Source organism: Boleophthalmus pectinirostris, unplaced genomic scaffold (genome assembly GCF_026225935.1).
Source record: "Boleophthalmus pectinirostris isolate CB_2022bp ecotype Guang Dong unplaced genomic scaffold, ASM2622593v1 HiC_scaffold_9, whole genome shotgun sequence".
Lineage (NCBI taxonomy): Eukaryota > Metazoa > Chordata > Actinopteri > Gobiiformes > Gobiidae > Boleophthalmus > Boleophthalmus pectinirostris.
The window spans coordinates 25,824,900-25,850,901 of NW_026571541.1; the positions used below are offsets into that span (position 1 = coordinate 25,824,900).

The 26,002-nt window shown below is 39.8% G+C and overlaps 1 protein-coding gene across 1 annotated transcript in view; it reads left to right on the top strand.

Annotated features, from left to right (window-relative positions):
• The window catches only part of si (sucrase-isomaltase (alpha-glucosidase)), a 134,222-nt gene that overhangs the window by 45,751 nt on the left and 62,469 nt on the right, over positions 1–26,002 (top strand). Inside the window, exons 16-17 of the mRNA XM_020940582.2 lie at positions 2,072–2,226; positions 5,797–5,881. Of these exons, the coding sequence (XP_020796241.2) occupies positions 2,072–2,226; positions 5,797–5,881 (240 nt within the window). The remainder of the gene's footprint in view (positions 1–2,071; positions 2,227–5,796; positions 5,882–26,002) is intronic.

Sequence of the window (26,002 nt, forward strand, 5' to 3'; positions counted from 1 at the left end):
TCTAGGCTTTTAGTTGTTTAATCAATTAATTGGTGAATATTAGCCAACTAATACTTTTATTTAGATTATACGGGTTTATATGGGACAACAGCAAATAGAAGAAGTGGGTGAGTGAGTTAGCTGTTATTTTTTTATGTATCTGTAAAACTCATGATTCTTAAGATCTTTAATTGTCTTTATATAAATACATTGTTTCCTTGTAAATTTTTCTGCATACATTGTTGTTTTTTGCGTGAAATACCTCACAGGTGTCGTCTTATGATTGCAGTTAGCGTCAGATACATAGAGATGCATAATCATTTTGAAAGCTTTTTCCACGCCCCCTTGTTAGCTTTTAGTCTTCAGTCGAACAAGAATTACTTTAGTCGACGATGGGTCTACCAAAGAGTAAAGATTAGGAATTGGTTCAGTACAAATCTGATAATGTTGACGTTTTATGTCTATGGTAGGGGGCGCTGTACTGTTCAGTTGTATTAGACTTCATAGTCTGTTACATTCAGACCAGGATCATGCAATTGTGGTTTGAATTTAAGCTCTCTAGACCAACGCCTGTGGCAGTGAGAAGTAATCTAAGAAACAGGAAATTAAGTTGTTTTTCACGGGCGTGGTACAGGCAAACTGTAAGGAATATCCCCAAAAAACAGATATTTTTGGTGAACTTATGTCTCTAGATGTGACGTGCCAAATCTGAGCTCATTTGGACCAAAAACCAGGGACTAGTAGCGTTTTACACACACACTGTCAAAATGGTGTTGAATTTTTTTATCAAATATGGCTAACTTTCTGTTCATCATAGAGGTACGCCACTTGAACTTTTGGCTTGTCTTGTTCTTTGCTATCACTGTTCCGAATTTTGTTTGCCTACACCAAACTTTGCTTTTCCCCACGCCCATAGGATTGTCACGACGCCCGTTTCATCAAATTTTACCGGTGTTATCCAGTTACCCAGAAGATCTGATCACTCGCTATTGTGCATTCTGTTCTCCTCTACTGCACTAAAAAGCTGCTACTGTCAGGGTCACCACAATGGCATTTAATAAAATTAAGACTTTTTCCAATTTAAATTTCAGGCAGTAGCTTGGCCAGTAAACATTATCATGTAATTTCAAGATGCTTGACATGGCTGGTTGTTGGTCCCACCCCCTTTCTCCAGTGTTTACTGCTTTCGTGTTCTTGGGCATAACACCCCAACCACCTGCTTATTTAATGTTGAGGTGTAGTCGGTAGTAGCCACTGGGTGTGATTTAGAAATACATTTATGCCGAACCCATAGACTGTATTTATAAAGGGACATAAGTAACATGCTAGCAGTTGTGTTCCAAATAGGAAGTTTGCATGCGGGCTCTTCCGGCTACTACTGACCCTGGCTCCCTTTGACTAACATTAGCATATTGTGACCCCCTCTCTCTGTGACTGCTGTTGTGAGCCTCTTCATTTAGGTCTTAAAATGTTTGTATTAACCCCCTCTACATGATCCTGGTGGGTTTTTTTTGTTTGTTTGGTTTTTTTTGTGTTTTTTTGTTTTGTTTTGTTTTTTTGTGGTTTTTTTTGTTTTGTTTAGTTTTTTGTTGTTGTTTTTTTCCCAAAAAATTCATGAAATAAATCCTATTTATAATATAGAGCCTGGCTCCAAATTTTCTGTAACACGAGCTTCACATGAATGGAGCTAAACACTATGGATGACGTCATACTCACTTAGTCCTCTTCTTTATACAATCTATTTCCATATAACCATAAATCTATAACCATAAAGTTATTGTGGTGTCTGTAAAAGTTCTGCTTATATGACACATATATTTTCAGTATTAGTATTAATATTATAAAAGCAATGAAATTATTCTTGAATTGCTATATTTCCTTGACACAATCCACCCACATTTCTCATAAGTCATCCACCTCACCACCTGTACCTCCCTAGCTCACATCTCCCCTCCTCTCCCTTCACCTTTTAATTAACTACATCTCTGTACTGAAAGACAGTGGAGACTAATGGTTATTTTCTCTGCCCCTCCCCCCTCAATCTCCCAGCCTGCACCTCTCATCCACGCTCATCCATCTTCCTTTCTTCCAGCCCCAGGATCCTGCTTGGTACGGGGCCGATTCCACCCTGGTGAGGAGCTCCAAGCACTACCTGACCATCCGCTACACTCTGCTGCCATATCTGTACACGCTCTTCTACAAAGCCCACACTACAGGGGAGACGGTGGTGCGCCCCATGATGCACGAGTAAGTCAGCAATAAGGATGTCTTGAAGGGTTGCATGAGAAAAAAATAATTACTGCAATACTTATAGGGTTAGGTTTGTGACCATTAACACAGCAGCGCCCACCCCAACACACCCACACACACAGTATACGTGAGGGGGGACATTACTATAGGAACATTCTGAAACCATTGTGCATGTCTAAATCCACACACATCTTCCTGCCTGCTCGAGCATAAATTTATTAATGTATGTGCACTTGAGTGTCTAACAATATGCCCTTCTCATGTTAGAATAGAGAACTTACCACTGAGAAAAAGACTGAGCTCACACTCCAAGTAGTCGAACATTAAACAGAAGAATGTGTTTTTATTGCTTAGAATTGGATCCGGGCGATATGATAAAAATTTCATTATGATCTGATCCCTGTGAGTAACAAAATTGAAAGCTTTAAACCATGTTATAATGTTGTTATCTCATCAAAAACTGGGGGGAAAAAAAGCTGGAGTTGTGTTTTGTTTCATTCACATGTTTGAGTAATCTGTTATTATTAGTCTGTCTACATCTTCAAGTTAAAAAGTTAGTACAGATTTGAAATTCTGAGGCTGAAATGATCCAAATGATTGTGGAGCACTGTATCACTACATGACATCACAAGGTGGAGAACAGAGTGTTTTCTCTGTGAGAGAAGAACACAGCCTAAATAATCACGGTTTTTGAGTTAAACAGGTGTGAATGAAACAAAACACAACTCCGGATATATTTTTTATGAGATCTGGAGGAAGCTCTGGACAGAGGACAGCTAAAAATACTTTTACCTTCATGAAACGTGGTTAAAACATTATAAATGTCTCAGCTAGACATTTAAGACCGTAGTTAAACAGCCAGAAGGGAAAGAACCACTTACATGTGTGTTAACTAGAGGGGGAAAAAATCCTACACCTTTTTGATACCTCTATTTATATGAAATTGCAATACTTGTGGGTAAACTGATAAAAACAACAGTATTGATAAACCATTGTGTTCTTGCCTGTCCATTAAGTCCATGCAGCTGAAGGTAATCTCTCTGTAAAATCCATTTCAATGAGATAACATATGCAGAAAGTTATTAAAGTGCAAAAATAACCCAATGCATATGGATGAGAGGAAGATTGATATGTCTCTGCTGGCTGCTTGTAAAAATAGAAAAATGGGGCGTTATCTTGCATATTTGTCATTTGGGTTCATAATTTTAACAACATGCGGAGAAACTTTCAGAACTTCACCAAAATGTTAATGACCTCCACCAGATTTCAAACCATGAGTCACGAACATTTTTAGTTTGAACTTTTAGCCCCGCCTATGTAGCTTTTTTTGTCACTGTGATGACACCATAACAGAGAAGCAACTGTCTGGGATGGTGAAATGCAGTTTTTTCATTATAGTTCTCCAATCTCTTCCTACTATATGCTGTTTTGTTACTTGTGGAAATGCACTGTGACGGAGAATCAAGTGTCTGGGATAGCGTCAGGCAGTTGGTTTCCCATAATTCCTAGTAACGATGTGCCTGATTAGATGCTGCAAAGATCATTTATCTTGACTACAATAAATGTAATCTGGTACAGGCTCTTTACATTCAGTAATAAACTAAATAGAGGAGAATCAAGATCATTACTTGAACAATACTATACATATCTCGATACAATGAGCTTTTGACATTTCAAATTTATTCGATTTTGTCCAATAAAAATAGCAAAATCATGGCTGTGATTCTAAAAGTCTTTGTTGAACCACTTCTTGTGCAAAGTTCATATAAAACACACTCATTTTAATCATCAAAACAGTGAAAATGTCAGATGTGTTACATAAAGTTTCTGTCCTCTAAACAAGCAAAAAACTGTAGCACTGTAACAAAATATTTGTGTAAAATATATCATCAAGAGTATTTTTTGGTATATCGATACAGCAGCCCACTATATTGATACTGTATCATCACATTAAACGATACAATATATTGATGCATTTTATTTGTCTTGCCCCAGTACAGCACTACCACCTATAAGCAGCTCTTGAGGCCAAAATAAGTCTCCATTGAATTAAAAAGCATTGCTCAACAATCAATAAGTGCTGGTTAGCATGCTAGTTGTAGCAAAACTCCTCAAGCAAATTGTGAAAAGCACTAACGAACTCATCATGGTTAGTAAATAGAATGCTAGGATGCGGAAAGTATTTGAGGAATAATTTTGGACCACTGCAAACCGTTTTGTTCCTCACTTTTTAAGACAGTAAAAATCAGGTACAGAGTCTTTAGCCTGATGTTTAAAGACAGATTTAATGCACTTCACATTTAGCTTAAATTTTTTGTTCATATTCAATTGAAATGACTTATTTCTTTCTAAACTTGTCACAATTATTATTTGTAAGCTCTTATAATTATATTGTGACCTGAATAATGACCATTACCAATTAACCAAATAATCTTGACATCACTAATGAAGAAGTTTGCATCAACTATTACTGGTAGTCATTCCTTTTGCAACTACTTTGATATTTGACCATTGTAGCCTACTATTAATTAACATTCATTTACAATTAATGGCATATCAAATGAGCATGCATTTTTACACACAACTCTTGGCTATGGCTTCTATTTTTGATGAACTGGGGTAAAACATGAAAGTACAAACAAATAGCCTTTTATATCCAACTTGGTTCACGATTAGAATATGCATGAGTCTGCTCTTGTTTTCAATTGAGGAACAAATATTCTTTGTCCAAAAATGGGAACAGAACAAAAGTGCTGTTTAAATATTTTGTTTGAGAAACTAGAGCAATGAAAGGGAGTTTGTTTTCCATCAATAATGAGACTTTTGTGTTTGTATTAATAAACCAACATGGCCTCTGCATTTGCACGATTCGTTCTAATCAAATGAAAATATTGTCCAATGATTGTACTCTAGGCCTTGCTGGATAAAGTGCTTTGTCTGGATTTCTCCACAGTACAGCATTAAACTGGTCTGTATTGTCTTACTCGGTTAAAAACACCTTGAACAGGGTCTAAAGATCTAATTGGTCAGGTTGAGCCACCTATTTGTCTCCATGGAGATGTACTGTGGAACATAGAACCCCCACCAGAGAAGTTTCACAGTGCACCTTTAAAGGGGCCATATTATATAATTTTCAGAACACCTCCCAAGGGAGGAACAGATGCCTGAGCCACCTCAGCTGGCTTCTCTTGACATGGAGGAGCAGTGGCTCTACTCACAGTTCCTCCATGCGACTGAGCTCCTCAAACTGACACAAACACAAATGTCCCTTGTGGATCAATAAAGTTTGTCTAAGTCTAAGTCTATCATAAGCTGTAACAGAATATTTTGAGTTTTGGACATTTAGACAGACTGCTAAAACAAAACACAACTCCAGGTACATTTTTGATGAGGTAACAACAATTCAACATTGCTTAAAGCTCAGAAGAGTCAATTTTGCGTAATATGGGAACTTTAATTATACGTCTTGTAAGTGACGCTTGGAGGAAAATACTGAGGTGAAGCTTTTTTAAACTTTCCACTTTTCTGTTATCTGTTTTCCTTTTTAATTTATTTTTTGTTTACCAGGTTCTACTCAGACAGCGCTACATGGACAATAGACAGACAGTTCCTGTGGGGAAAGGGTCTTCTTATCACCCCTGTCCTGGACCCGGTAAGCTTGACCCTGATTTATATATTTCACTTGGTTTCAGATGCCACTACAGCATTCTACTGTAGTTTTTCATTGAGACATGGTAGGAAAATGCTCTGTTGTCTTTTGAGTACAAGTATAGTGACATCACGAGGTCTGGTCTAATGAGGGGTTTTGTTATGGAAATGGAAAAGAATTCTGGTGTAGGCAGATAATGCAGCATAATCATTTAACAATGGAGATTTAGTGTGTAAATTAATGATATTACTTGAGTTGGTGTTGACATGAAAGTATTCTGATTTCTATAGTTTAGAGTTTAGCAGGGATCTCCAAACTTTTACCTCCAGTGAACTCCCGTTACAAAAACGAAAATGCCAGAGACTTACTAGTTTTAGTGGTCAGAAGAAATTGAGTATATATAAGCGCTATGGAAAGCCTTTGATGGGGTTCTGTTAGATGCTTATACTGCATATGTGTATAATTCATGGAAGAAGGTAGAGACATACAGCTTTTTTTTTTTCTTTTCTTTTTTTTTTTCTTTACAGCCATTGACCAATAGAGAAACTATTAATTTTATACCAGGATAATTTTGTCTTTTTTTTTTTTGTGACATAGCTCCAAAATGAATTAGTATTATACCATTACCAGGGGTGTTCCACTTTCTGCTGGGTGTTCATTTCTAACATAACATATTTAGATCACCATTTTACATTTGTTGGTTTTGAAAAGCTAATGGCGTAATACCCCCTGTTACGACCCAGCTCGTTTGGGGTGAGGGAAGTAACAAAAATAAAACCAAGATGTAAAATGGAATAAATTAAGTAATGTTTAATTAACAGGGGCCGTAACACCCCTCTTTAATGATTTATGGGTTTCAGGCACATAATTCATTCCTGTTTTGTTTTTGTTTTTTGTGTCAAGAACTTTTCTTGTTCAAAAGATACAATAGTTTGTTTGGAATTATTGATCACTATGTGGTGGATGCCCCTCATAGTGCAACTAGAACTATAATAAAATCTGGAAGGTGAACCCAAGATGGCGTCGCGTTGTTTTGAGTGGCCTGTGCTCATTGGCGCATGGGCCCAAAAATAATTTTCTATTCTGCATTTACTCCTCCCACCTGTGTGACATCTGTAAGGTGTACGTCGTGGCGCGTGGTGAGTGAGAGCTGCTAGAGTGGAGTTAGTACAGGCTTAGAGCGGGGCTTAGAAAACTAACTTTTTAAGCGATTTGAGGATTTAAACATTTTAAAAAGTTTATGTTGTGAAAATAGAAAAGAATCCCTACAAAATCCAACCTTTGTGAAAGTTGTTGATGCCCTGTCAGCTGAACACGGGCAGTTTGAATTTCCAAAAAATGCGTTGCTCTCTATGGAGAATTCTTATTTGGCCCAAGCTCCCGGAAGCTGCAGTATCAGTGGAGCGGCCACTAGTCGGTCTCGAGCCAGAACAAGTGGGGAAATGCCTTATCCAGTTTTTATTATAGATCCATGAGTGCAACCCGTGAAGAGGTCCCCGCTCCTGTCTGTTACATCACATCCTCGACTCTGCAAACAGCAAATATCCTCCACCGTTTCCCTGTGCCCCACCACAACAAACAGAAGCCCCACTCGGATTCCTCCTTCATAACATTACGCAATAACTGTTCCATATGAAAGGACCATATAAAGCAGTGTAAATGTCTGCTGGATCGCTTACAGCTCAATAGCACACCATGTAGGCGAATGGTGTGACCTCCGCTGGGAGACATGACATGTGATCCGCTTTGTTCCTCTCTTCTTTTCCTCTTCTCTCTCTCTCTTTCTCTCTCTCCCTCTCTCTTGTGTGAGCCCTAATGAGAGCTCTGACCTCATTAGCAGCAGATTAGAAGTGCAGATAGCAGTATGTGTGTGCGTGCCTGTTTGGTGGGTGTTTGCGGGGCTATGGTACGCGCCACATTCCCATAGATTGCGGTCATGTTAAAGTGGCCTTATTAATAAGCAATTTAGCGCGGCCCCTTGCGAATTACTCAGAATAGAGGAAAGCGAATTGGATTCACAGAGGGGCAGGGCAATGAAGTAACTTTGTGCAAGTGTGATTGGGGTAAACTTTCAAGTAGTGGAGGAGGGCTTATTTATAAAGGTTTAGACTGGAACTAGTTGCAAATGATTTTATTATAGTTAAAGGCGCTGTTGTACCAGATTTTTACTGTCTTAAAAACATGAAAAACTGAATATCTCAACTCTAATTCATTTTAAAAAAGTTTACATTGATCCTAAAGTTTTCCTCACTTACCTTATGCAATCCGAGCATCCTAACATTTCATCACAATGAGTTCATAAACCCTTTTCACAACTTTCAGAGACCACAGTGAAGTTTTTTTTTTTTCCATCACGATAACGCTAAAACAGCTTGCATGATAACAGATCTGACAAAGCTAACGTGATTCTTGAACAATAAATGCTTTATAGCTGCAGACAGTACACAGCAGTTTCATTTTGAGCTGCTTTTATAATATATTATCTGTACACATTTTGCCAAAATATATGGAAAAAAGTGGGTACATTGTCACTTTAAACACTATGTAGATTTTTAGGTTGCTGAGTACATAACCTGTTTTCCATTGTTTTGTTTGAAATACAGTGGAAATAGTGCTAAGCTTGGAAACTGGGAATATATAAACTGATGTAAAACTCGCTGCATCAATATGCCGATCACAGTGCATTTTGATTTACTTTGGTGTCAAGCAAGTGTACACTAAAGTAAAGCATACTAATGAGAACATATGGTTTAAACTTAGCGTCCATTTTCTTACTACACAAAAAGCTGACATTGTGTGTTTTATACTTACAAGAAATGTAAACACAACCATCTGTTTACATTATCCTTTAAGACTGTAAACACTTAAGTAAAAAAGGAACTTGAGATAAAGGCCACTGTATAGCTTTGCTTGAAACTCTCATTTAAAATCAGCTTTAACTCTTGTTAGTTAAAATAGGGCTGCAAAATTAACCACAATCAAAATCACAATTTCAATGATGAAAATGAACAAATTGTGAAACCTGCAATTATTTAGCAACATTATTTCTTTTCCAAACAAAAAAATATATATACTTGTTATAAAAAAACAGGCTAACCTTGTAGTTTAGACCTCTACAAACTTGTATTAGTTTATCAGTTCAGATTTCAGTCTTCTCTCAAATGTTAATACTTAATAACGCTGATTTGCTGGAGAGCTCATTTTTCTGTTATTAATGATCATATCTAGCCAGGCTGGTGCCATCTAGTGCCTCTGCTCAATTTCATTTCTCTCCAGCGACTAGGTCAGGAATCAGAATACACTTGACGGTTTGCAAGAACCCGGGAAGTTGTAGCTCGCTCACCAGCCAGTGAGCGAATAGCTGTGAAACCATGACATCAAACTCAAGCGCCTGTCTCAGCCCCTTTTGTGGTCCAGCACAACAGTAAACAAAGTGGTCGAGATGGATGTAGACGAAGACAGATATTCTGTGTTGGCAACGATTCCCGAGATCGAGGATTTAAAGCAGGAACAAAGAGAATGTTTGGTGAATTTTATCAAAGGGAAAGACTGTTATTGCTCTTCTTCCTATGAGATTTGGCGCATTAAAAATGTCACAACCAAATAGCAGCGATTGGTTAAATAAAAAAGTACCCACCTACCGTCAACGAATGACTCCTAATGCGAGGTCAGATGGTTTCCATGAAGTGAAACCGGCTGATGAATCAAGCTAGGTCATATCTTGTTTTACAGAAAAAATAGTGAAATAAAAACACAGGATCATGGGTTAATCTCAACATTTTAAGACCAAAATGACGAAGCTCACAGCAGCAGGGGAGATTTTTCAATAGAAAGTTAATTGAAGTCAGAGTTGATGGAGCTAAATTGCTTTCATGCTCACTTTCTATTTGAAATGCGGCGGCTAACAGGTTAGTTACATTCATTTATACAGTCTATGATATGGACATAGACTCCTAACTCCCATTAGTGTGATCTGGTTCCTCTGTGCGGTGACTCTGGCCAGCCTTGTGGATTAAAAACTCCATGCACTATCAGTTACACAGGCATCAGACTGTGACGGCCCACATAAAGCCCCACGCTCTTATCTGTTTGAGTAGGGTCACGCGCTGATCTTTAACAAGCCCCCAAAATCCTACCTCCCCTCTCTCCCTCCTGCTCCCCCTCTCCACGTCCTCCAACTGTCTGCTCCTGTCTCGCCCTCTTTGATGATCCCGGAGCGCTGTCATTCGCATCAGTCCAACTCTAACCTTTATCTCAGCGATAAACTGGATCTCCTGCCCCTCTGGTCTTCAACCTCTCCCCTCCGCCCCCGCCCGTCGGAACGTTACACTCTTCCCTTTCATCAGTCCAGCCCTCCCTTATCTAATCTGCATTCTCTTAATCAGCGCCTGTCAACTCGCCCCTCGTGATCCCCTTTTATTTCATCCTCTCTCCCCTTTCGCCCCTGTCTCTTCCCCTGTCGCTCCAAGGTACCATCTGATCCCTCTGCCAGCGTAAATCTGGGGCCCACCTGATCAAATCCTAGCGCGCGGGCGGCTAACAGGGCCCTGCCTGCCTGCCTTCGCCAAATGAGGATGTAGGCCTCGTGGCTTGTCCTTCTCAATCACGGTTAGCCACTATGCTAACTCCTGCAGTCCCATCACATTAGATAGTATGTTGAGTGATAGGCGCCGCGAGCAAATCAGACACCAGAAAAGGAGGCGATTTCCCCGCGCTGTCATCTCAGCAGCTGGACAGCAGCTTTGATAAGCCATCAGGGAGCAGGCCTGTAGAGGAGGATCTATGGCAGTCAAGTTTACACACTTTATAATCTATCATTCATAATTCTATCATCTCAGAAAAGCAGTAAAACATCTTGACCAGTGCTTGTAAAAGAATTATTCACTATGACCTAAATATCAATGTGCAGTATATGGTATGTCACAAATTTTCCTTATATTTTTAAAGTGGAACTAAATGTCTAAAATGCACCCACTGCCCCAGTCCAAACGAGCTGTTAAAGTGGGCAGTTCCTGGAGGAATAAAGGGGCGAGTGAGGGGGTTGTAGACCACAAAGCTGCAAATTACCTGCTCTAAAGTAACATAAATGGACTAGGGATAAGTGGATAATGCTGTTAAAATGTTCAGTTAGTGTTTAGCAGTCAGACTTTAAGAAGTGGGAGAAATGTGAGCTGTTAAGTTTTACCATAATAAATTCCTCCTTCAATTAATCTGATTCAAACAATGTACAATTTGTTTTGGTTACAAGCCCAAACTGTAGTAGACTTATTATTACTCCGAGATCTTTTGTGGTATATTTGCAGCACATTGTTGTTTTCACCTATACAGTATGTAAACCTTTTTATTTTACTACTGCTTCTTCATTAGAGGTGGGAGATACCCAAAACACAGGGCTGTTCAATTATGGAAAAAAATCATTATCACGATTATTCTGGTCAATACTGAAATCACAAATATTCAAATGCATAATGCATAATTCAACATTTCTCTCTCAAAAAAACACTTTGTTACTGATAATTTACGCAAAACTTTCAAATTGAAAATAAATATCAGCTACAAATATGAACCTTAGAGCAATTTTGCGATGTATAAAACATAAAATTTAAACAAAAAATTACTTCTAACATGAAATAAGGCATAGAAAGACATAAATGTATCCAAAATAAACTATAAAACCAGCTGATCTACAGTCTCTATATTTGAAATATAAAATAAATATACTTATTATTATATATATATATAATATATATATATATATATATATATATATATATATAATATATATATATATATATATATATATATATATATATATATATATATAATACATATATATATATATATATATATATATAGATATATATAGATATATAGATAGATATGCCAAAATAAACTTTGTTAAGCTTTAGCTCGATTATATGTGTGAAGGTCATTTAACACATAAATTGATCAAAATTCGATTAATTGCACAACCAGGAGCACACCCACTGCTCCTGACTGCTTGCTCCAGTAGTACTGAAGGATGGGTCAAATGTAGAGGACAAATTACCCTAAATAAGTGTACCTTAACCTTTGCATATACACATATGTGAAATTGTTGCTTAAGAGATATGCCATGTTTCAATATTATGCATATTCTCTATAATAAAAACTCAATTGTAAAGGTGGCTACATTTTAATAATAATAATGCTTGTAATTTCTGCACATCTTCGAAAAAACTGATATATAGACCAAGCCATAGCAATTTAATTACAGTTTTGGCTCTTGTATTCATAACACATTTTGTCCAATTTTGTCCAATGACTTTAACACTGTTACTGCTTTATCCTCCAACGGGACCTTTAATGCTCCTTGATGACATTTCTTAGTTGGCTTTGAAAACAATGCTCTTAAATTCTGCGGGGGACAATTTCCTCTCAACTCTCAATTACAACACCTTTATTTTGAGCAACAGTCTGTCCACTCCAATGAAGCTATGGGGAAATCTACACTAACATACTTTGTGTTTACTCCTTGCATTACGTGTTACCTTTTTGGCTCCCCCCGGCCCTCCTTTCAGCCCTGTTTCTTGTTCCTAATGACTTTCCTCACAGGGCAATAAAATGGGACACGCTATTGAAGAGAAATGTAGAAAGGAGCAGAGCAGGGGAGACACCAGCGCCTCTGATACATTGGCTAAAATCTGTTTGAAATAGAGCAGGAGTTTCAAATTTATTTTCTCTGCTACTGCTTTTGTGCCACTGCTATTACAAACACTTACTACTATTACAACAGCTTCTATTATTATTTAACTGCTGCTAATTACTGCTACTAAAAAAATGTATTTCCTGCCTCATTCTTTTTCTTATATTATATTTTGTATCCTGTTAGTACGACTGTCACTACAGTTGCTGCTACTACTACTATTACTACTACGACTACTACTACTACTACTACTACTACTTGAGTCACTTTTTTAGGGACTTGAGATTTGACTTGATAAAATGGACTAAGACTTGGGACTTGACTTGGACTTGAATGTCAGTGACTTGGGACTTGACTCAGACTTGAGGCCTGTGACTTGAGAAGACTGGATGCTTCCCCTATAATATATGTCGAAAATACGTGTCTCTTTACAGTTGATAAATGTGGCACTTAATTTTACAGGAACAAACTGGAAAATGCCCCTCCCACTTCTGTGTTTGTTACTTTGGATCAAACTGAAGTACTGTGATACTCAAATGTACTACAATACTATACAGTAATATACAGTACAATACAGTAAAACAAAGGGAACTACATAGAACTTGATCTTTCCGTTTCAGTGCAGACTACACGACAAAATAACTGCATTTTTAAATCTTAATTCTTTCTATTCTAACTGTAATGATTCACACTAAGATCTTGTCAAGACTTTTAAAAAGGAAAAATTTGCATTTCTACAACTCTTATATAAATATTCATATATAAATATACCATGACTTTGTAAATACAGTTTAGTTTAAATGTCATATAAATTGCTAAAATCTAAGCTATATTTGATACTTGAAATGACTGAAGCTCAAAGCAGATGACTTGGTCTTGACTTGGAATGACTTGGACTTATGGGCTTGTGACTTGAGACTTACTTGAGACTTGCAAAAAAAAAATGACTCGGTCCCACCTCTGACTAAAGTTGCTGCAGCTGCTGCTACAGCTACTGCAGTGACTACTACTATGTCTTCAACTACTTTTACAGTACATCTACTCCTTTGTTTGTTTGGGGCATATTTTCTGCCTCTATCTTTTGTAATACTTTTTTGTATCATTACTCCTACTGCAACAGCAACAGCAACTTGCTACTACTATTACTACTACTACTGCTACTACTACTACTACTACTACTACTACTACTACTACTACTACTACTACTACTACTATAGGGCTCTTGCTACTAAAACTTTCATCACTGCTTCCAATACTCCTACTACTACAAAGCTTCAAGTATGTCCTTTAGGTGAGTGATTGCTCTAAACAAAAACATGCAAATATCAGCCAATCTGTACTGCATATACCTAATAACTCTAGTCCTAATATTACTACCACTACTTGTAATTACTACTCCCTCCACATTTGCCTGAGAATATAGTCCCCTGCCTCTTTCTTCTCCCAGTGTCTATGTATCCTTCCGCCGCTGTCGGGGAGAGCGCTGAATTGACAGTGCTATCAAAGGCGCGTCCCTCCACTATTGATTACTCCTGTCTGCCCAGCACCTTAAGCCAGTGGAGCCTGTCACCTATCAGTCTGCGCTTGATGCTGTCTGTTCCATCATCTCTTGCATCATAAAGGCGCAGGCTCAAATGTCACCGCGCTTTTGTGGGAAACTTCATATCAGATAAAAAAAGCGCTCTTTTTATAGAAGTTTCTGAATAGTCCCATCTTATCTTGATACTGTTTCAGAAATAGGAAGTGTGTCTATATAGTCTTCTCGGGGTAAAATGATGGCTGTTGTTTGGCTCAGTGGTAGAGCTGTAGCACATATTTTAGGTCACTCACCTGTCTGGGTATTTGGAGTTTATGAATGTCTCTCCTGAATCTCACTCCTTGCTCTTTTTTTTTCTATTCCTACATCATCTTTGGCTTTTTCTGACGAACATAATATCCAATGAACTCTTAACCGGACAACACTGCTTGGCTTTATTGTTGGTTTGTTATGTTTTTATGTTCAAAAACACGTGCTTTGTTGTAAGATACATATCTGTTTCATTATTATGTAAATATACAGTAGAATGCATTATGTTACCAGATTCTATCTCATCATTTTGAATTCATGAACACTATGACTATTTTTTTCTCATCTGAGAACCAAAAATATGCCTGCCTTCACTACCAGTCAAGAGCTTGTACACATTTTTTTTTTTCATTTTTGTTCTTTCTTTATTTTCATTACTATTTGGATTGTAGACTAATACTGAAGGCATACAAACTACTGGGGTGTAATGGTATCCAAGTCTCACGATACGATATCGTCACGGTATGGACCTCACGGTACGATATTTATTGCGATATCATGGGAAAGCTTACGGTACGTTGGGGAGGCTCATGATTAGGGATGTAACGATATCCAAATCTCTTGGTTTTCACAATATTTTCACAATATACATTTCACAATATTTTGTGGACAAAACTGGTAATATGCTACTTTTCCTCTTAAAATGGCTTGACAAGACTTAATCCAAAGAACTAAGACTTAAAAGTGCTTAGAACTGATATTTCTTGTAGTCTACACTGAAATGGAGCAAAGGATCATGGTCTGTGTAGTTCCCTTTGTCTTTTTTTAGCTATTGCTGCACCATAACTCTTAACTTAAGCAAAGAAACTGATTTGATTTATTGTGATGGTCCACAATATTATTTTGAGAACTTTGACGATACGATATCACAATATTTCAGTTATTGTTACATCCCTACAAACTACAAATTAACACATGGAATGTTTCAAAAAAAAAAAAAAAAATCAAAATGACTCAAAACTTGAAACACAGCTGTGAAAACCATTTCAGGTAACTTCATCATGAAGCTCATTGAGAGAAGGCCCAGGGTTTGCAGCCCTATCAACAAAGTAAAGGGTGGCTACTCTGAGGCACTGCGATATAAAATATAAAAAATTATTTTGTAACTGTAACTTAGTGCTGTCAGGCGATTAAAAAAATTCTGTAATTAATTAATCTAATTAATCTCTTTTTAATCTCACCTAAAAATTGCTGAGAAAAGCCTTCAACTTGAGGTATTTTCATTTAAATTCATTATTACATTATTGTAATGGGGATTGTAATATAAGAAAACTTCTGGCTAGCAATCACCACAGGGTGTCGGGTCAGGGCAGCAATTATAGACTTTCAGGTGAGTTGCAATGAGGGGTCCACAGCCAGGTAATGTTGAACAGTTCTTTAATGTCTGAGCACTTTAAGACGTTTGTGTGTGTGTGGTTCTCTAAAAGAGAAGAACAAACAAATACAACAATATATCAATAACAAATCAAAATGGTGGTTTGTGAAATAACCTACACACTCAACAATGCGCAACTACAGACGCGAGGCTAGCTAGCAAAAACAAAGTTACGCACAAAGACCTCTAAACTGCACCAAAACACAGACAAACCACAGCTACAAACCTTGAACACAATACCACTCATACACACAATGATACTTACGTCTAAAGGACGCACACTATCACCCAGACATTAAGGGGTCAGAGACAAAGCCGATACGCCGAGCGTCACACCGCTATACTAACTCAAAAGTTCGTGACCCCTCCGGTGTGCAAGCGCCCCCCTCTTGTGGTGAGAAAGAGCATAACAACGAACAAAAAACAATAATATAACAAACTAAATGTCTTTTATACAGCCGCCCCCAAATTTGCTATGCAAATTTGACCACTAGGTAACTGTACTGTCCTGGGGTAAAGCTGGCAGTCTGATGAGACGAACAACTGGGCGAGTGTAGGTCCGGTCCTTTACTTGAACAACAGCCGTCCTCACTCGGCCGTCTGCTCCCGGAATCACAGTTTTTACTGTCCCCACCTGCCAGAGAGCTCTGGGAATCTGCTGGTCCACAATGAGCACGACTGTGCCCACAGTAATGTCATCTTTCTCTGTCTGCCACTTCTGCCGTGATTGTAAGGTGGGCAGGAAGTGCCGAATGAAGTTCTTCCAGAAGTGATCCGCTAAAACTTGTGAATGACGCCACCTTTTACGGGTTAGCAGCGCTGACTCAGGATAAACCACCTGAGGAAGGGATGAGTCCGGCCGCCCCATCAGCAAACAGTTAGGTGTGACGGGATCGGGGTCAGCGAGGTCAGAGGACACGTAACCCAGGGGCCGAGAGTTGAGAATTCCCTCTACTTCAATGAGGACTGTTCTCAGCACCTCATCTGGCACTGACTGATCTCCTAGAGTGGTGCGGAGAGCGCTCTTCACAGATCTCACCTCACGCTCCCATGAACCACCAAAATGTGGCGCGTTGGGTGGATTAAACCGGAAGCAGATTTGTTGTGCTGCTAGTTGTTCCTTTAAAGCAGGTTCCAGAGCGAGAAAGGCTTCATGCAGCTCCTTGCTTCCTCCTTTGAAATTAGTGCCCTGGTCGGAGAGGAGCTCATGAGGTTTCCCTCTGCGAGCGATGAAGCGTCTGAGTGACATCAGAAATGAGTCTGTGTCCATGTTGGGCAAGAGGTCCAGGTGAATGGCTCGTGTAGTGAGGCACTTGTACAAAATGCCCCACCTCTTCTCAGTACGTCGGCCCATTTTAACAAGCATGGGTCCGAAACAATCGACACCTGTAGAATAAAAGGCCGGTTTGAAGAGCCTCAGACTGGAGGGTGGTAGGTCAGCCATTTTGGGCACTTGAGGGGTGCCTCTCCACTTCCTGCAGTCCACACAGGTATGTTGGTGTTTCTTAACTGCTTCTCGGCCCCTCAGTATCCAGTACTTCCGGCGCAGCTCTGCAAACACACGCTCAGCTCCAGGGTGTTGCAGCTGGCTATCGTAGCGCTGAATCAGAAGCTTGGAGATTGGGTGAGAGGCTGACAGGAGTATGGGGTGCAGCATGTCTGGGTTTAGAGCGTCACATCTTCTAAGTCTTCCACCAACACGAACCAGGCTGGAAGATCGGTCATATTCAGGAGACAATGTTAGTAATCTGCTAGTGGAAGAGAGGGGCTTACCAGCTCTGAGCAGGGCCACTTCTTCTGGGAAGCTCTCTGTCTGTGCATGTCTCAGGAGAGATAACTCTGCCTCATGGTAGTCGTCAGCAGTGAGAGGCGTTTTATCAGCCGCCCCGTGTAGCCCCTGTGCTGTGGCATCTAACAGCTCTTGATATGTTTTAAACTGCTGTATGTCAGGTACAGCTGGATCTGCAGAACTGGTCAGGCCACAAAACACAGTGCTCCGCAGCTCATCTTTCTCTTCTGTAACCGGATTAACTGGCTTCTCTGGCCACTGGTCAGATGGTTGTGAGAGAAAGGGGGGTCCATGACGCCATCTGTTCTCTCCAGCGAGTTGTGTCAGTGTTCTCCCTCTTGTGATGTCGTCCGCAGGGTTTGAAACAGAATCAATGTAGCGCCAGGCATTAATGTCTGTCAGCTCCTGTATTTCTGCTACTCTTGTGCCCACGAACACTTTATATCTGCAGGAGTCTGACTGGAGCCAGTTCAGGACTGTAGTGGAGTCGGTCCAGTAAACCACTGCTTGGATCTGGACTGTGAGTTCTTTGGTTAGCACTGAAGCTAGCTGTGCTCCTGTTAAAGCCCCACAAAGCTCAAGCCGGGGTATTGAGAGCTGCTTCTTTGGGGCGACTCTCGATCTGGCAGCTAGGAAGGCCACTTGAACCTGTCCATCACCCCAATCTGTCCGCAGATACGCCACAGAGCCGTAAGCACGTTCAGACGCATCACAGAAGACGTGTATGGTCCTGCTACTGGTACTACAGTCCATGCCACGGTTGGTATAGCATCTGGGCAACATAACATGTGACAACTGTGGCAGCTCCTTCTCCCATATTTTCCAGGCCTGCAGCAGATCTTCGGGGAGGTTTGGATCGTCCCATCCTCTTTTCTTGTCCCACAAACGCTGCACAATGACCTTAGCTCTGGTTGTGAAGGGAATGATGTATCCTAGAGGATCATACTGTTGGGCAAGTAGGCGGTAGATGTTCCGCATGGTAAGTTCTGGACACTCACACTGGTGCTGTTTATAATGCAGTGTGTCGGATTTGCACTGCCACAAGAGTCCAAGGGTGCGTTCCTGAGGGTCTGCTGTTTGCTGTGTGAACCAGAGAGTACTGTTTTCAGAGCAGGATTCCTTGGGCAGATGTTGAATCACAGTGGGAACGTTGCTGGCCCATTCTCTTAGCTCAAATCCGCCCTCCTTCAGTAGTGTGTGCAGGCAGTTGACCAGCTGCTTGGCTTGTTCTTGAGACTGGAGGCTCTGTAGGCAGTTGTCAACATAAAAGCAACGTTCAACTGACAGACGGGCATCATCTTCTGGTTCAGTGTGCCTTTGAACATGAATCTGGAGTGCGAATGTGGCACAACACGGACTACATGTTGTGCCGAACGGAAGCACCTGCCACTCATAGATGGTTGGCTCTTGGTCCACTTTAACATCTCTCCACAGGAAGCGAAGGAATGGTTTGTCCTCTTCTAATAGGCGGACTTGGTGAAACATTCCTTTCACATCGCTGCTGATGGCCACCGGGTGCTCTCTGAACCTGAGCAGAACCCCCAAAAGACTGGCTCCAAGGGTAGGCCCGGGAAGGAGGTTGTCATTCAGACTCTGTCCATTGGATGTGAAGGAGCAGTTGAAGACAATTCTGTGTTTCTGATTGTGCTGCACCATATGGTGGGGAATAAACCATGAATAGTTACTCTCTTCAGCTTTGGCAGGAGAAATGGCTTTGACATATCCAGCATCGATGAGCTTGTGGATCTCTCTGGAGTAGATAGCTGCCTTCTCTGGGTCTCTCACAAGGCGTCTTTCTGTTCCACGTAACTGAGCCAGCACTGCCTCCTTTGATGCATGGAGAGGAGAGAGGGTTTGTTTCCAGAGTAATGGAGTTGCATACCTGTTTACGCCATCCACCATTACTCTTGTGGTCTTCTTCTCCAATATGCGAACGGCTTCTGCATCCTGCCTTGACCTGGTAATCAGACGCTCACTCCTGTATGGCAAGATATCCAACTGCCACAACTTCTCCACATTTTTGAGGAGCTCAGCTTCTGGAGGGTTGCAGATGGTAAAAAGACACTGTTGTGGGGACAGTTGATGACATAGCAAGCTTGTAGGGCCTTGTAGAGTCCATCCTAATCTAGTGCGCACTGCTGCAGGTCCGCCAGGGGGGCCAAGACGCACTGGTTCCACTGGAGTNAGTCAATTTTGCGTAATATGGGAACTTTAATTATACGTCTTGTAAGTGACGCTTGGAGGAAAATACTGAGGTGAAGCTTTTTTAAACTTTCCACTTTTCTGTTATCTGTTTTCCTTTTTAATTTATTTTTTGTTTACCAGGTTCTACTCAGACAGCGCTACATGGACAATAGACAGACAGTTCCTGTGGGGAAAGGGTCTTCTTATCACCCCTGTCCTGGACCCGGTAAGCTTGACCCTGATTTATATATTTCACTTGGTTTCAGATGCCACTACAGCATTTCTACTGTAGTTTTTCATTGAGACATGGTAGGAAAATGCTCTGTTGTCTTTTGAGTACAAGTATAGTGACATCACGAGGTCTGGTCTAATGAGGGGTTTTGTTATGGAAATGGAAAAGAATTCTGGTGTAGGCAGATAATGCAGCATAATCATTTAACAATGGAGATTTAGTGTGTAAATTAATGATATTACTTGAGTTGGTGTTGACATGAAAGTATTCTGATTTCTATAGTTTAGAGTTTAGCAGGGATCTCCAAACTTTTACCTCCAGTGAACTCCCGTTACAAAAACGAAAATGCCAGAGACTTACTAGTTTTAGTGGTCAGAAGAAATTGAGTATATATAAGCGCTATGGAAAGCCTTTGATGGGGTTCTGTTAGATGCTTATACTGCATATGTGTATAATTCATGGAAGAAGGTAGAGACATACAGCTTTTTTTTTTTCTTTTCTTTTTTTTTTTCTTTACAGCCATTGACCAATAGAGAAACTATTAATTTTATACCAGGATAATTTTGTCTTTTTTTTTTTTGTGACATAGCTCCAAATGAATTAGTATTATACCATTACCAGGGGTGTTCCACTTTCTGCTGGGTGTTCATTTCTAACATAACATATTTAGATCACCATTTTACATTTGTTGGTTTTGAAAAGCTAATGGCGTAATACCCCCTGTTACGACCCAGCTCGTTTGGGGTGAGGGAAGTAACAAAAATAAAACCAAGATGTAAAATGGAATAAATTAAGTAATGTTTAATTAACAGGGGCCGTAACACCCCCTCTTTAATGATTTATGGGTTTCAGGCACATAATTCATTCCTGTTTTGTTTTTGTTTTTTGTGTCAAGAACTTTTCTTGTTCAAAAGATACAATAGTTTGTTTGGAATTATTGATCACTATGTGGTGGATGCCCCTCATAGTGCAACTAGAACTATAATAAAATCTGGAAGGTGAACCCAAGATGGCGTCGCGTTGTTTTGAGTGGCCTGTGCTCATTGGCGCATGGGCCCAAAAATAATTTTCTATTCTGCATTTACTCCTCCCACCTGTGTGACATCTGTAAGGTGTACGTCGTGGCGCGTGGTGAGTGAGAGCTGCTAGAGTGGAGTTAGTACAGGCTTAGAGCGGGGCTTAGAAAACTAACTTTTAAGCGATTTGAGGATTTAAACATTTTAAAAAGTTTATGTTGTGAAAATAGAAAAGAATCCCTACAAAATCCAACCTTTGTGAAAGTTGTTGATGCCCTGTCAGCTGAACACGGGCAGTTTGAATTTCCAAAAAATGCGTTGCTCTCTATGGAGAATTCTTATTTGGCCCAAGCTCCCGGAAGCTGCAGTATCAGTGGAGCGGCCACTAGTCGGTCTCGAGCCAGAACAATGGGGAAATGCCTTATCCAGTTTTTATTATAGATCCATGAGTGCAACCCGTGAAGAGGTCCCCGCTCCTGTCTGTTACATCACATCCTCGACTCTGCAAACAGCAAATATCCTCCACCGTTTCCCTGTGCCCCACCACAACAAACAGAAGCCCCACTCGGATTCCTCCTTCATAACATTACGCAATAACTGTTCCATATGAAAGGACCATATAAAGCAGTGTAAATGTCTGCTGGATCGCTTACAGCTCAATAGCACACCATGTAGGCGAATGGTGTGACCTCCGCTGGGAGACATGACATGTGATCCGCTTTGTTCCTCTCTTCTTTTCCTCTTCTCTCTCTCTCTTTCTCTCTCTCCCCTCTCTCTTGTGTGAGCCCTAATGAGAGCTCTGACCTCATTAGCAGCAGATTAGAAGTGCAGATAGCAGTATGTGTGTGCGTGCCTGTTTGGTGGGTGTTTGCGGGGCTATGGTACGCGCCACATTCCCATAGATTGCGGTCATGTTAAAGTGGCCTTATTAATAAGCAATTTAGCGCGGCCCCTTGCGAATTACTCAGAATAGAGGAAAGCGAATTGGATTCACAGAGGGGCAGGGCAATGAAGTAACTTTGTGCAAGTGTGATTGGGGTAAACTTTCAAGTAGTGGAGGAGGGCTTATTTATAAAGGTTTAGACTGGAACTAGTTGCAAATGATTTTATTATAGTTAAAGGCGCTGTTGTACCAGATTTTTACTGTCTTAAAAACATGAAAAACTGAATATCTCAACTCTAATTCATTTTAAAAAAGTTTACATTGATCCTAAAGTTTTCCTCACTTACCTTATGCAATCCGAGCATCCTAACATTTCATCACAATGAGTTCATAAACCCTTTTCACAACTTTCAGAGACCACAGTGAAGTTTTTTTTTTTTTCCATCACGATAACGCTAAAACAGCTTGCATGATAACAGATCTGACAAAGCTAACGTGATTCTTGAACAATAAATGCTTTATAGCTGCAGACAGTACACAGCAGTTTCATTTTGAGCTGCTTTTATAATATATTATCTGTACACATTTTGCCAAAATATATGGAAAAAAGTGGGTACATTGTCACTTTAAACACTATGTAGATTTTTAGGTTGCTGAGTACATAACCTGTTTTCCATTGTTTTGTTTGAAATACAGTGGAAATAGTGCTAAGCTTGGAAACTGGGAATATATAAACTGATGTAAAACTCGCTGCATCAATATGCCGATCACAGTGCATTTTTGATTTACTTTGGTGTCAAGCAAGTGTACACTAAAGTAAAGCATACTAATGAGAACATATGGTTTAAACTTAGCGTCCATTTTCTTACTACACAAAAAGCTGACATTGTGTGTTTTATACTTACAAGAAATGTAAACACAACCATCTGTTTACATTATCCTTTAAGACTGTAAACACTTAAGTAAAAAAGGAACTTGAGATAAAGGCCACTGTACAGCTTTAACTCTTGTTAGTTAAAATAGGGCTGCAAAATTAACCACAATCAAAATCACAATTTCAATGATGAAAATGAACAAATTGTGAAACCTGCAATTATTTAGCAACATTATTTCTTTTCCAAACAAAAAAATATATATACTTGTTATAAAAAAAAAACAGGCTAACCTTGTAGTTTAGACCTCTACAAACTTGTATTAGTTTATCAGTTCAGATTTCAGTCTTCTCTCAAATGTTAATACTTAATAACGCTGATTTGCTGGAGAGCTCATTTTTCTGTTATTAATGATCATATCTAGCCAGGCTGGTGCCATCTAGTGCCTCTGCTCAATTTCATTTCTCTCCAGCGACTAGGTCAGGAATCAGAATACACTCGACGGTTTGCAAGAACCCGGGAAGTTGTAGCTCGCTCACCAGCCAGTGAGCGAATAGCTGTGAAACCATGACATCAAACTCAAGCGCCTGTCTCAGCCCCTTTTGTGGTCCAGCACAACAGTAAACAAAGTGGTCGAGATGGATGTAGACGAAGACAGATATTCTGTGTTGGCAACGATTCCCGAGATCGAGGATTTAAAGCAGGAACAAAGAGAATGTTTGGTGAATTTTATCAAAGGGAAAGACTGTTATTGCTCTTCTTCCTATGAGATTTGGCGCATTAAAAATGTCACAACCAAATAGCAGCGATTGGTTAAATAAAAAAGTACCCACCTACCGTCGAACGAATGACTCCTAATGCGAGGTCAGATGGTTTCCATGAAGTGAAACCGGCTGATGAATCAAGCTAGGTCATATCTTGTTTTACAGAAAAAATAGTGAAATAAAAACACAGGATCATGGGTTAATCTCAACATTTTAAGACCAAAATGACGAAAGCTCACAGCAGCAGGGGAGATTTTTCAATAGAAAGTTAATTGAAGTCAGAGTTGATGGAGCTGAAATTGCTTTCATGCTCACTTTCTATTTGGAAATGCGGCGGCTAACAGGTTAGTTACATTCATTTATACAGTCTATGATATGGACATAGACTCCTAACTCCCATTAGTGTGATCTGGTTCCTCTGTGCGGTGACTCTGGCCAGCCTTGTGGATTAAAAAACTCCATGCACTATCAGTTACACAGGCATCAGACTGTGACGGCCCACATAAAGCCCCACGCTCTTATCTGTTTGAGTAGGGTCACGCGCTGATCTTTAACAAGCCCCCAAAATCCTACCTCCCCTCTCTCCCTCCTGCTCCCCCTCTCCACGTCCTCCAACTGTCTGCTCCTGTCTCGCCCTCTTTGATGATCCCGGAGCGCTGTCATTCGCATCAGTCCAACTCTAACCTTTATCTCAGCGATAAACTGGATCTCCTCCTGCCCCTCTGGTCTTCAACCTCTCCCCTCCGCCCCCGCCCGTCGGAACGTTACACTCTTCCCTTTCATCAGTCCAGCCCTCCCTTATCTAATCTGCATTCTCTTAATCAGCGCCTGTCAACTCGCCCCTCGTGATCCCCTTTTATTTCATCCTCTCTCCCCTTTCGCCCCTGTCTCTTCCCCTGTCGCTCCAAGGTACCATCTGATCCCTCTGCCAGCGTAAATCTGGGGCCCACCTGATCAAATCCTAGCGCGCGGGCGGCTAACAGGGCCCTGCCTGCCTGCCTTCGCCAAATGAGGATGTAGGCCTCGTGGCTTGTCCTTCTCAATCACGGTTAGCCACTATGCTAACTCCTGCAGTCCCATCACATTAGATAGTATGTTGAGTGATAGGCGCCGCGAGCAAATCAGACACCAGAAAAGGAGGCGATTTCCCCGCGCTGTCATCTCAGCAGCTGGACAGCAGCTTTGATAAGCCATCAGGGAGCAGGCCTGTAGAGGAGGATCTATGGCAGTCAAGTTTACACACTTTATAATCTATCATTCATAATTCTATCATCTCAGAAAAGCAGTAAAACATCTTGACCAGTGCTTGTAAAAGAATTATTCACTATGACCTAAATATCAATGTGCAGTATATGGTATGTCACAAATTTTCCTTATATTTTTAAAGTGGAACTAAATGTCTAAAATGCACCCACTGCCCCAGTCCAAACGAGCTGTTAAAGTGGGCAGTTCCTGGAGGAATAAAGGGGCGAGTGAGGGGGTTGTAGACCACAAAGCTGCAAATTACCTGCTCTAAAGTAACATAAATGGACTAGGGATAAGTGGATAATGCTGTTAAAATGTTCAGTTAGTGTTTAGTCAGACTTTAAGAAGTGGGAGAAATGTGAGCTGTTAAGTTTTACCATAATAAATTCCTCCTTCAATTAATCTGATTCAAACAATGTACAATTTGTTTTGGTTACAAGCCCAAACTGTAGTAGACTTATTATTACTCCGAGATCTTTTGTGGTATATTTGCAGCACATTGTTGTTTTCACCTATACAGTATGTAAACCTTTTTATTTTACTACTGCTTCTTCATTAGAGGTGGGAGATACCCAAAACACAGGGCTGTTCAATTATGGAAAAAAATCATTATCACGATTATTCTGGTCAATACTGAAATCACAAATATTCAAATGCATAATGCATAATTCAACATTTCTCTCTCAAAAAAACACTTTGTTACTGATAATTTACGCAAAACTTTCAAATTGAAAATAAATATCAGCTACAAAATATGAACCTTAGAGCAATTTTGCGATGTATAAAAACATAAAATTTAAACAAAAAATTACTTCTAACATGAAATAAGGCATAGAAAGACATAAATGTATCCAAAATAAACTATAAAACCAGCTGATCTACAGTCTCTATATTTGAAATATAAAATAAATATACTTATTTTTATATTATATATATATATAAAAAAAAATATATATATATATATATATATATATATATATATATATATATATATATATATATAGATAGATATGCCAAAATAAACTTTGTTAAGCTTTAGCTCGATTATATGTGTTTGGAGGTCATTTAACACATAAATTGATCAAAATTCGATTAATTGCACAGCCAGGAGCACACCCACTGCTCCTGACTGCTTGCTCCAGTAGTACTGAAGGATGGGTCAAATGCAGAGGACAAATTACCCTAAATAATAAAGTGTACCTTAACCTTTGCATATACACATATGTGAAATTG